Source organism: Cetorhinus maximus, chromosome 18 (genome assembly GCF_964194155.1).
Source record: "Cetorhinus maximus chromosome 18, sCetMax3.hap1.1, whole genome shotgun sequence".
NCBI classification, from domain to species: Eukaryota; Metazoa; Chordata; class Chondrichthyes; order Lamniformes; family Cetorhinidae; genus Cetorhinus; species Cetorhinus maximus.
In genome coordinates, this window is record NC_135896.1 from 63,562,421 (window position 1) to 63,574,710 (window position 12,290).

General features: G+C 45.6%; 1 protein-coding gene across 1 annotated transcript in view; it reads left to right on the forward strand.

Annotated features, from left to right (window-relative positions):
• Window positions 1-12,290, forward strand: part of ttc6 (tetratricopeptide repeat domain 6) — a 295,077-nt gene that overhangs the window by 95,057 nt on the left and 187,730 nt on the right. The window contains exons 11-12 of the mRNA XM_078563283.1: window positions 5,589-5,758; window positions 8,092-8,212. Coding sequence (XP_078419409.1) covers window positions 5,589-5,758; window positions 8,092-8,212 — 291 coding nt within the window. The remainder of the gene's footprint in view (window positions 1-5,588; window positions 5,759-8,091; window positions 8,213-12,290) is intronic.

The window sequence follows — 12,290 nt, forward strand, 5'->3', positions numbered from 1 at the left end:
CTAATCAAGCAATAGCCTGACATGTTCATACTGACATAATCATATCTTACAATGTCCTAGACACCGCCATCACCATCCCTAGGTATGTCCAGTCCCACTGACAGAGGTGGCGGCACAGTGGTATACAGTCGGGAGGGAGTTGCCCTGGGAGTCCTCAACATCGACTCTGGACCCCAAGAAGTCTCATGGCATCAGGTCAAACATTGGCAAGGAAATCTCCTGCTGATTCCCACCTACTTCCCCCACCCACCCCGCCCACCTCAGCTGATGAATCCATGTGAACACCACCTGGAAGAAGCACTAAGGATGGCAGGGCACAGTCTGTACTCTGGGTGGAGGACTTCAATGTTCATCACCAAGAGTGGCTCGGTAGCACCACTACTGATTGAGCTTGCTGAGTCCTAAAGGACATAGCTGCTAGAGTGAGTCTGGTGCAGGTGGTGAGGGAACCAACAAGAGAGAAAAACCTACTTAACCCCGCTCTGACCAACCTATCTGTTGCAGATGCATCTGTCCATGACAGTATTGGTAAGAGTGACCACTGTACAGTCCTTGTGGAGACGAATTCCCATCTTCACATTGAGGATACCCTCCATCGTGTTACCTGACACTGCCACTGTGCTAAATGAGTTGGAGTTTTAACAGATCCAGCAACTTAAAACTGGGCATCCATGAGTATTGTGAGCCATCAGCAGCATCAAAATTGTATATAACCACAACCTGTAACCTCATGGCCCGACATACCCCCACTCTACCATTACCTTCAAGCTGGTGGATCAACCCTGGTTCAATGAAGAATGCATGAGGGCATGCCAGGAGCAACACAAGGCATACCTAAAAGTGAAATGTCAACCTGGCGTAGCTACAACACAGGACTACTTGAATACCAAACAGCGGAATCAGAGAGCGATAGACAGAGCTAAGCAATCCCACAACCAGTTGATCAGATCAAAGCTCTGCAGCCCTGCCACATTCAGTCATGAATGGTGGTGGACAATTAAACAGCTCACTGGAGGAGGATGCTCCACAAATATCCCCATCCTCAATGAGGGGAGCCCAGCACACAGACAAGGCTGAAACATTTTCAACCATCTTCAGCCAGAAGGGCCGAGTGGATGATCCATCTTGGCCTCCACCGAAGGTCCCCAGCATCACAGATGCCAGTCTTCAGCTGATTGATTCACTCCACGTGATATCAAGAAACTACTGAAGCTACCGCAAAGGCTATGGGCCCTGTCAACATTCTGGCAATAGTACCAAAGGCATGTACTCCAGAACTTGCTGCAGCTGTAGACAATTTGTTCTACTACAGCTACAACCCTGGCATATACCAGGCAATGTGGAAAATTGCCCAGGTATATCTTGTCTACAAAAAGCAGGACAAATCCAACCTGGCCAAATACCACCCCATCAGCCTACTTTCAATCATGAGCAAAGTGATGGAAGGGGTCATCAACAGTGCTATCAAGTGGCACTTACTCAGAATAATCTGCTCATTGACTCAGTTTGAGCTCTGCCAGGGCCACTCAGCTCCTGAAATCATTACAGCCTTGGTCCAAACATGGACAAAAGACCTGAACTCAAGAGGTGAGGTGAGAGTGACTGCCCTTGACATCAAGGCAGCACTTGACCGAGTGGCATCATGGAGCCCTAGCAAAACGGGAGTCAATGGGAAGCAGGGAAACCTCCCCACTGGTTGGAGTCACACTTAGCACAAAGGAAGCTGGTTGTGGTTGTTGGAGGGCAATCTTCTCAGTCCTAGGACATCACTGGAGGAGTTCCTCAGGGTAGTGTCCTAGGCCCAACTATCATCAGCTGCTTCATTAATGATCTTCCCTCCATCATAAGGTCAGCAGTGGGGATGTTTTCTAATGATTGCACAATGCTCAGCACCATTTGTGACTCCTCAGATACTGAAGCAGTCCGTGCCTACGTGCATTCAGTCTCGGGCTGATGAGCGGCAAGTAACATTTGTTCCACACAAGGGCCAGAGAATGACCATCTCCAATAAGAGAGAATCCAACCATTTCTTCTTGACATTCAATGGCATTCCCATCACTGAATCCTGCACTATCAACATCCTGGGGGTTACCATTGACCAGAAACTGAACTGGACAAGCCATATAAATTCTGTGGATTCTAGAGCTGGTCAGAGGCTGGGAATTTTGCGGAGCCTAACTTACCTCCTGATTTCCCGAAGCCTGTCCACCATCTGCAAGGCACAAGTTAGGAGTGTGATGGAATACACTAGACTTGCCTGGACGAGTGTAGCTCCAACACCACTCAAGAAGCTCAACACCATCTAGGACAGAGCAGCCCGCTTGATTGGCATCCCATCCATCACCTTCAACATTCACTCCCCCCGCCACCAATACACCCTGGCGGCAGTGTGTACCATCCACAACATGTACTGCAACAACTCACCAAAGCTCCTTAGACAGCACCTTCCAAATCAGCGACCTCTACATCCTAGAAGTACAAGGACAGCAGTTGAATGGGAACACCGCCACCTGCAAGTTCCCCTTCAAGTCACTCATCATCCTGATGTGGAACTACATCGCTGTTCCTCCAGTGTCGCTGGGTCAAAATCCTGGAACTCCCTCCTTAACAGCATTGTGGGTGTGTCTACACTGCATGGGCTTCAGCTCAAGAAGACAGCTCACCACCATCTTCTCGAGGGCAATTAGGGATGAGCAATAAATGCTGGCCTAGCCGGTGATGCCCGCACCCTGTGAAAGAATTTTTTTAAAAGGCACTGAAAAACCATTGTCTTCTTCAGAGGCCCATCGATCTGTCAAAATAACCAGCTCACATTCCCCAGGACAGCTATGTAAACAAACCCTGCAGTGCAAATCCATCAGTGAATTGGAAGGCAGCTAATATATCAAACTGACGTTCTCCAGGACAGTTATGTAAATCCATTCATGGGTCAGGGCATAGGGCAGAATCTTCAGTTCAGCGAGCGGGGGCGGGGCCCACTTGCCAATGTGTAAAATGATGCACGGTGATGTCGGGTTTGCGTTCCGACATCACCGCACGTCATTCAGATCTTGGGTTCAGCGGGCGTGCACCAGAGTCGGCTGCGCCCCCACCGAACTGTCGAAGGCTATTTAAGGCCATTTAAATTCCAATTCAAATAATTAACATAGCTGCCCATCCACCCTTAAGATTGGCGGGCAGGTGAAGTGCACAGGTGGCACTCACATTTATCATGAAACCTTTTCCACGGGTGGGATGAGGTTGCATGAGGGTTTTTAAACTTTAGTAAAATTTTTCAAAAAAATTCATAGACATGTCCCAGCTCATGTTTTTCTTCCCTTATTTAAATTTTTAAAAGTCAAACTGATCTCCCTGAGGCAGCTCTGTGCCTCAGGGAGATTTCTGCATTTTTTGCGCGCATGCGCAAAAGAGCGCAGGCCCTGACTCGGCCTACTCCCCCCGCCCATACAGGGAGTACTCAGCACTTCCGGGTGTGCGTCACGCTGAGCAGGCCTTAATTGGTCTGCCCATGTAAAATGGCAGCGCCCAGCCAATCGCGGGCGGCGATCAGCTGTGCGCCCGCTCCCACCCAACCCCGTCCCCCGCCGATTTGGAGAAAATTCTCCCCATAGATATAACTCAGTCTACATTATTTGATGATGAACTGTGAAGAGGGCAACATAATTTTACTCACCTTTTAGACTCTTCTAGCCTCCGATCCAAGTTTTGTACCTCTACTCTGCAGCTATGATTTAGAAAGGCTTCCAAAACACTGCCGCCTCCATGAAAATTGCAGAACTTCTGAAATGCACAATTTCAGAATGGTGCCAGCAACTTCTAAACAGTAGCATGTGGTTTTCCCCGCTTGTCCCCTTCCCAAGCCACTGATTATAGCAGGAGATAGCAATGGGGACAAGACCTCTATACTGGCGCTCCAGTCACCGTTCTTCCCTCCAGACTAACTCTGTGTAGTCGCACAATCTGGCCCACGCATTTATATCTTTTTGTGATCTTGATGCTCTTATCTCTGTAATGTTTTTCGATCCTACAATCTCTTCTCCTTTTTCTGCTTCTGGCCTCTTGGGCATTCCTCTATTTTGCTGCTCAAGTGACTTGATTTGCAACTCTCTCCTAAAGTTCCTCCATGTTTCCAAATGTTTTTGGCAATCCATCTTGAGATTTTTTATGTTTCAGAGTCATTTCTTTGATTACGCCTATGTGAAGTGCCTTGGGAAATCTCTTCTAAATGAAAGGCACTATTTAAATGTAAATTGTTGTTGCCCACCATGTCGATCTAGTGGCCTTGCCACGTAGCATGGGCGCCCCTACCACTGGTAAAATACCAGCAGTAGTGGAAGGGGGCCCTGAAGTAGCCATTAATTGGACAATTAAGGGCTTCAGTTAGCCTATTGGCGAGTGGGCCATCATCACTTACCCTGCCACTGTTAAATCCCAACAGATTCAGGTTGGCAACTTGGATGGTGGGGGGTGGCGGGGTGAGGGTCATAAAATTCTGCCCATTGAATACCAAAACGAGGAAGTTGTGCTATTTTTTCTTCAATATTTGTTAAGCCTCAGCTGGAATATTGAGTTCAGTTCTGTGCACCATATTTTAGGAAGGATGTCAAGGCCTTGCAGTGAGTACAGAAGAAATTTACTAGAATTGTACTAGAGCTGAGTTCTGTGGAGAGACTGGAGAAGCCGGAATTATTCTCCTTAGATCGGATCGAGAAGGTTAAGATCTGATTTAGAGGTGCTGAAAACCATGAATGGTTCATGTAAAGTAAATAAGGAGAAACTAATTTGAGTCGCAGAAGAGTCCATTAACAAAATTTTATTTTTATATAGTACCTTTAACAACCTCAGAGCACCCCAGAGTACCTTACAACCAATGAAGTAGTTTTGAAGTGCAGTCACTGCTGTAAAGCAAGAAACACATTAGTCAATTGGCACACCACAAGTTCTCACAAGTCACAATGTGATAATGACCTGATAATCTATTTTTGTGATGTTGATTGAGGAATAAATATCGGCCAGGATCCTGGAGATAACTCCCCTGCTCTTCTTCAAAATAGCGCCATGGATTTACACCACCTGAGAGGGAAGGTAGAGGGCCTCTGTTTAATGTCTCATTTGAATGACAGCACTCCAACAGTGCAGTACTCCCTCAGTAATGCACTGATGACAGCTTAGATTTTTGCGCTCAAGCATCTAGAGTGAGACTTGAAGCCCCAGTCTTTTGACTGAGAAGTGAAAGTGCTGCCAATTGAGCCACAGCTGACGTTAACAAGCAAATGTACATTTTTTATAGTGTTTGACAAAAGAATCGGAAATGACATAAGGAAGAAAAAAATAAAGGCAGTGATTTGTTGTGATCTGGAATGCATTGCCTGAAAGGGTGGTGAAAGCAGATCCAATAGTAGCTTTCAAAACAGAGTTGGATAAACACCTGAAGCGAAAATAAATTACAAAGCTTTGGGGAAAGAGCAGGTGCATGGGACTGATAGGGTAGCTCTTCCAAAGGATAGGCACAGACACGATGGACCAAATGGCCTCATTGTATCACTTCATGATTCCTGTATGATATTTCTGCAATTTTTCCATGTTAGGAATTATCGTGGACAAGCATATGCTAAGCAAGCAATGTTCAAGGAAGCAACTGAGGATCTGTCTGCTGCTGTTCATTTGGATCCCAACAACTGGGTGGCTTTCTATCACAGAGGCTGCCTTCTGCGAAAGATTAACCCACAACAAGCATTACAGGACTTTAGCGTTTCAGGTATAATACAAACTTATATATTGTAGTTGGTGGTTATACAAATGTTAAAAGAAGTGGATTTGTCCACTAAGCCATGCCCAAAACCAAAAATGTTACATGTTTTTAATTTCATTGATATTGATTGCAATAAAATAGACTAGCATTTTGCCACCACGTAGTTGTTGGTTGTTAAAAGAAATGCCAATCTTGATGGATATTTAGGTCCTAAGTATTCTCAACGACACATGCTGGCAATTATATCAGAATTATGCCTGCCAGTGGCCTTTGCCACTGTTCTGCTGGTGTATGCAGGATTGGTATGAGGTCATCTGATTTAAATATTGCCAGTCGCCTTCTGCACCATTTGAGCCTTGCGTCACATGCCTGCTGGGGGATGTAAAGGAGGTGGGGGAAATAGTTTCTCCCCAGAATTATGATTTTGTCATTCCTTTGGCCCTTTTCATAAGGAGCTAAAAATGTCAATTGCAAAAAGATCTTTGTTTGTCATTAATGCAGCCTGGATCCCTAGGTGGGCTTCATTTTTGTGGGGATAGCAGCCTGTGTGTTTCTTTCACTGGATGTATTGACTGCCATTGTTCCTCCAGGCCTCTGAAAAGCTGAGGTAAGAGGGCGTCGAAGTAGGCGGTTTCTGCCTTTGGCCCCACTCCCTTCATACCAAATGTTCTATCCATTAAAAGGTCATTTCAACTAAATAGATTAGGGAGACGACTAAATAGGGAGAACTAGGGGTCATGCTTGCATTTTATGTAAGAGCACATTGAGTTGGCTGCTAGGTGGTTATTCTTTTCCCAGAGAAAAATGGATATGTGGAAAAAGTTGCCAGCTTATGCAATGAATGCTAATTCTCTGAATTTCTTCAAGCGAAAGCTGGACCTATCTCTGGCTTGAATGAAGATCATCTCAAACAGGAGTTTGATACCCTGTGATGTAAAGCAGGAATAATGTAATCTCCTAGACTAGTTTTGATCACCTAAGAAAGTTGGAGAAGAAATTTCAAGCTTTATTCCTTCCTAATTGGCCTGGTTTGTGGCCCTTTGGGGTTGTGGTAGGAATGTGCCAGAGTGTTTGTGGAATTCTGCCCCCTGATGTTTAGAGATTGTTTCAAACATCTTATAACGTAATATGTTTTAAAGCAATTTTGATTAATTGCTACATTAAGAATATATGTTAAAGGCCATCATTTCCAATATTCAAGAAATGTGGCCAAATGACTAGTATCTGCAGAATATAGCTGTGAAATGCTACCCTTGACATCAAGACAACATTCAACCAAGTTTGGCACCGAGGAACCCTAGCAAAACTGAGGGCGAGTGAGGTCAAAGGGAAAGCCCTCTAGTGATGGGAGTCATACCTAACATGAAAGGAAATATTTGTGGTTGTTGGGAACCACCCCATGAGTTTCTCAGGGAAGTGTTCTTGGCCCGTCCAGTTTCATCTGCTTTATCAATGATCTTCGCTTTGACATAAGCTCAAAAATAGGGTTGTTATGTCAATTCCACAGTATTCAGTTGCATTTAGTATAACACCAGCAATGAAGTATCCTATGCAGCCTGCAGCAGCACTTGCATGACATCCAGCTTGGGTAATGTTTATAACACATAAGTGGCAAGTGATGACCATCTCACAGATCAGAAAGCTTAGCCATCTCCCCTTGGGTTTGAGCAGGAGCGCCATCATTGAGATCTCCATACCTTATAAGTTTCCACCAGGCAGAATATCATTTGAAGAAAATATCATAGGATGGGAAAAGAATGAGAATGCTTGGTGAGAATCTGTGCCTGTGCAGCATTAGCTGTGACTGGGGCTGCCCCAGTTAGAAAGATGGAGAGTAGGAACCTGTCAGAGAGAGACAAGTAGCTAAATCTGTGCAAATCAATTCAACAGGAGAGAGAAGGAAGAGATGGGAGACGAGGGAAAGTGCTAAGGCCAAATTGAGAGGCAGTAGAGAGACAAAGGAGCTAGGGCACAGAATAGTACCGATATGTGCAAAAAACACTATTGGCAGTTGCACATCAACACTTTTTTTTTGCATAAAGTGGTTGCTGTACAAAGTCTGGAGAGCAGAAGTCATTGGTGGGATTTTCGGTCTGGCCCACCGGCGGGATTTATCAGTACTGTCAAAGTCAATGGACTTGCGGCTGGCTCGCTGGTCGGTGGCATAGTTTAGAGACATGTGCATCTCTGTACTGCCGCCCTTCACATATTTCTCCCTATTTGTCTAATTACAGTATAGAAATTTTGGAAATAAAATGTCCAATAAACAAGCTATAGTTTTCTTTCAATATAGTGGATAATACAGGGTTATTAACAAGCTTATCTGCTTTTCTTTATAGTGCTTATTAATGATGAAGTTGAGAATTTGGATTCATTTTTGCATCGTGGGATTTTGTACACCGAGTTCAACGAGTGGCATGCAGCAATATATGACTTTGAACGTGTACTCAAGCTTGACAGGTACATTGTCTGAATCTTACATTGTTAGTCAGCTAGTTGATTGCATCAGAAAATAAAAGTAATGAAACATTATGATAGTTTCTTCAATAACAATCACTAACATGCATAATGAATTCATACTGTTCATATAGACCATGGGGTTTGTATGAAGAGCCATGATGCCAACACGGCAGCTATGTATACACCATATATCAATGAACCCTATTACCAAGTGAATGCTCTTTCCTGCTCATGTCTTCTTTATACATCTGGTTCGTCTTTCAATGCCAAGATGACCATGTTCATCATCTGGGTGACTGCTAAGGCCAATTTGCATCTGGAAAGTTCTGCTGAAATTGGGACAGGACACCACAGATGATAGAATTTTGGACAAGTTGTTGGCTTGGGAGTACCTCCTTCTGCATTCTCCCTGCCTCTAATATGTGCTTGCTTTCGAAGGAGGCCGCACCACTTTTTATTTGGTTGTGCTAGGTGCAGCGATCCCAGGCGAGCTTCTCCCAGCAGTCAAAGTCAATACCAAAACTCCTAAGTGAAGCATTATATCAAAGTCTTGAGTTAGATTTCTGTAGTGTCATTGGAGATGGTGCTCTCAAGCTGAGTGCTGTCATTCTGTGATGAGAGGCTGAGTAAATTGGGTCGATGTTCTCTGGAGTTTAGAAAACTGAGAGGTGATCTTGTTGAAGCATAGAAAATTCTGAAGGAGTTTGATACGATAGATGCTGAGAGATTGTTTCCATTGTTCGGGGCATTGAAAACACAGAGGGCAGAGTCTCAGGATAAGGGATTGATCATTTTGGACTGAGATGAGGAGAAATTACTTCATTCAAAGGCCTGTGAATCTTTGGAATTCTGAACCCCAGAGGGTTGTGGATGCTCCATCGTTGAATACATCTAAGGCTGAGATAGACAGATTTTTGGTCTCTCAAGAAATCAAGAGATGAGGGGAGCGGGTGGGAAAGTGGAGTTGAAGCCCAAGACCAGCCGTAATTGCATGAAATTAGCAGACTTGACGGCCCATATGTTCTACTCTTGTTCCTATTTCTTGTGTTCATCTGCTTTTTTTATTCATTCACAGGATGTGGGCTTCGCTGGCTAGGCCAGCATTTATTGCCCCTACCTAATTGCTCTTGAGAAGGTGGTGGTGAGCTGCCTTCTTGAACCGCTGCTGTCCCTATGGTGTAGCCACACCCACAGTGCCATTAGGGAAGGAGTTGCAAGATTTTGACCTAGCGACAGTAAAGGAATGGCAATATATTTCCAAGTCAGGATGGTGAGTGGCTTGGAAGGGAACTTCCAGTTGGTGGTGTTCCTATGTGTCTGCTGCCCTTGTCCTTCTAGATGGTAGTGGCCATGGGTTTGGAAGGTGCTGCCTAAGGAGCCGTAGTGAATTTCTGCTGTGCATCTTGTAGATGGCACACAGTGTTGCTACTGTGCGTCGGTGGTGTAGGGAGTGAATGTTTGTGGAAGGGGTGCCAATCAAGTGGACTGCTTTGTTCTAGGTGGTGTCAAGCTTCTTGAGTGTTGTGGGAGTTATACTCATCCAGGCAAGTGGAGAGTATTCCATCACACTCTTGACTTGTGCCTTGTAGTTGGTAGACAGGCTTTGGGGAGTCAGGAGGTGAGTTACTCATTGCAGGATTCCTAGCCTCTTACCTGCTCTTGTAGCCACAGTATTTATATGGCTAGTCCAGTTCAGTTTCTGGTCAGTGCAGGATGTTGATAGTGGGGGATTAAGCGATGGTAATGCCATTGAATGTCAAGGGGCGATGGTTCGATTCTCTCTTGTTGGAAATGGTTGTTGCCTGACACTTGTGAATGGTGCTGAACATTGTGCAGTCATCAGCAAACATCCCCACTTCTGACCTTATGATGGAAGGAAGGTTATAGATGAAGCAGCTGAAGATGGTTGGGCCTAGGACACTATCCTGAGGAACTCCTGCACTGATGTCCTGGAACTGAGATGATTGACCTCCAATAAGCACAACTACCTTCCTTTCTGCTAAGTATGACTCCAACCAATGGAGAGTTTTCCCCCTGATTCCCATTGACTCCAGTTTTTGCTAGTGTGCCTTGGCGCCACGCTTGGTCAAATGCCACTTTGATGTCAAGGGCAGTCACTCTCACCTCACTCCCTGAGTTCAGCTCTTTTGTCCATGTTTGAACTAAGGCTATAATGAGGTCAGGAGCTGAGTGGCCTTGGCGGAACCCAAACTGAGCATCAGTGAGCAGGTCATTGCTAAGCAAGCGCTGCTTGATAGCACTGTTGATGACCCCTTCCATCACTTTACTGATGATTGAGAGTAGACTAATGCGATGGTAATTGGCTGGGCTAGATTTGTCCTGCTTTTGTGTGCAGCATAGACCTGGGCAATTTTCCTCATTGCTGGGTAGATGCCAGTGTTGAGGCTGTACTGGAACAGCTTGGCTAGGGGTGTGGCAAGTTCTGGAGCACAAGTCTTCAGTACTATTGCTGGAATACTGTCAGGCCCATAGCCTTTGCAGTACCCAGTGCCTTCAGCCATTTTTTGATATCACATGGAGTGAATTGAATTGCCTGAAGACTGGCATCTGTGATGCTGAGGACCTCTGGAAGAGGCCGAGATGGATCATCCATGTGGCACTTCTGGCTGAAAATTGATGTGAATGCTTCAGCCTTATCTTTTGCACTGATGTGCTGGGCTCCCCCATCATTGAGGATGGGGATATTTGTGGAGTCTCCAGCCCCAGTGAGTTGTTTAAATGTCCACAACCATTCATGACTGGATGTGGCAGGACTGCAGGGCTTAGATCTGATCCATTGGCTGTAGAATTGCTTAGCTCTCTCTATCACTGTTATGCCCTCCTGCACGCTTCATTGAACCAGGGTTGATCCCCTGGCTCAGTGGTAATGGTAGAGTGGGAGATATGCTGGGCCATGAGGTGACAGATTGTGGCTGAGCACGATTCTGCTGCTAGCTGATGGCCCACAGTGCCTCATGGATGCCCAGTCTTGAGTTGCTAGATCTGTTTGAAATCTATGCCATTTAGCACAGTGGTAGTGCCATAGAACACGATAGAAGGTATCCTCGATGTGAAGATGGGACTTCATCTCCACAAGGACTGTGTGGCAGTCATTCCTACCAATACTGTCATGGACAGGTGCATCTGCAATGGGCAGGTTGGTAAGGATAAGGTCAAGCATGTTTCTCCCTCTTGTTGGTTCCCTCATCACCTACGCAGACCCAATCTAGCAGCTTTGCCCTTTAGGACTCAGCCAGCTCAAACTGTGGTTGTGCTTCCAAGTCAGACCTTGGTGATGGATATGAGGTCCCCACCCAGAGTACATTCTGCACCCTTGCCACCCTTAGTGCTTCCTCCAAGTGGTGTTCAATATGGAGAAGTACTGATTCATCAGCCGGGGTGGGGGAAGGGGGCAGTACATGGTAATCGGCAGGAGGTTTCCTTGCCCATGTTTGGCTAATACCATGAGACTTCATGTAGGACAGAGTCAATGTTGAGGACTCTGTATACTACCACTGCACCACCACCTCTGCTAGGTCTGTCCTGCTGGTAGGACAGGACATACGCAAGGATGAAGATGGTGTCTGAGACATATTCTGTAAGGTTTGATTCCATGAGTATGACTGAGTCAGGCTGTTGCTTGACAAGTCTGAGAGACAGCTCTTCCAATTTTGGTACAAGCCCCCAGATGTGAGTAAGGAGGACTTTGCAGGGTCAACACGGCTGGGTTTGCCATTGTTGTTCCTGGTGCCTAGGTTGATGCCAGGTGGTCTGCCTGGTTTCATTCCTTTTTATTGGTTTGTGTGGCCATTTCAACCACATTACTGCAGATCTGGAGTCACATGTAGGCCAGGTGAGGATGGCAGACTTCCTTCTCTAAAAGGCATTAGTGAACAAGATAGGTTTTTACAACAATCAGGAATGGTCATCATTAGATTTTTAATTCCAGATTTTTATTGAATTCAAATTCCACCATCTGTCATGGTGGGATTCGAACTCTGGTGCCCAGAGTATTACCCTGGGTTTCTGGATTAACAGTCCAGTGACAATGCCACTACGCCACCACCTCCCCAGCCAG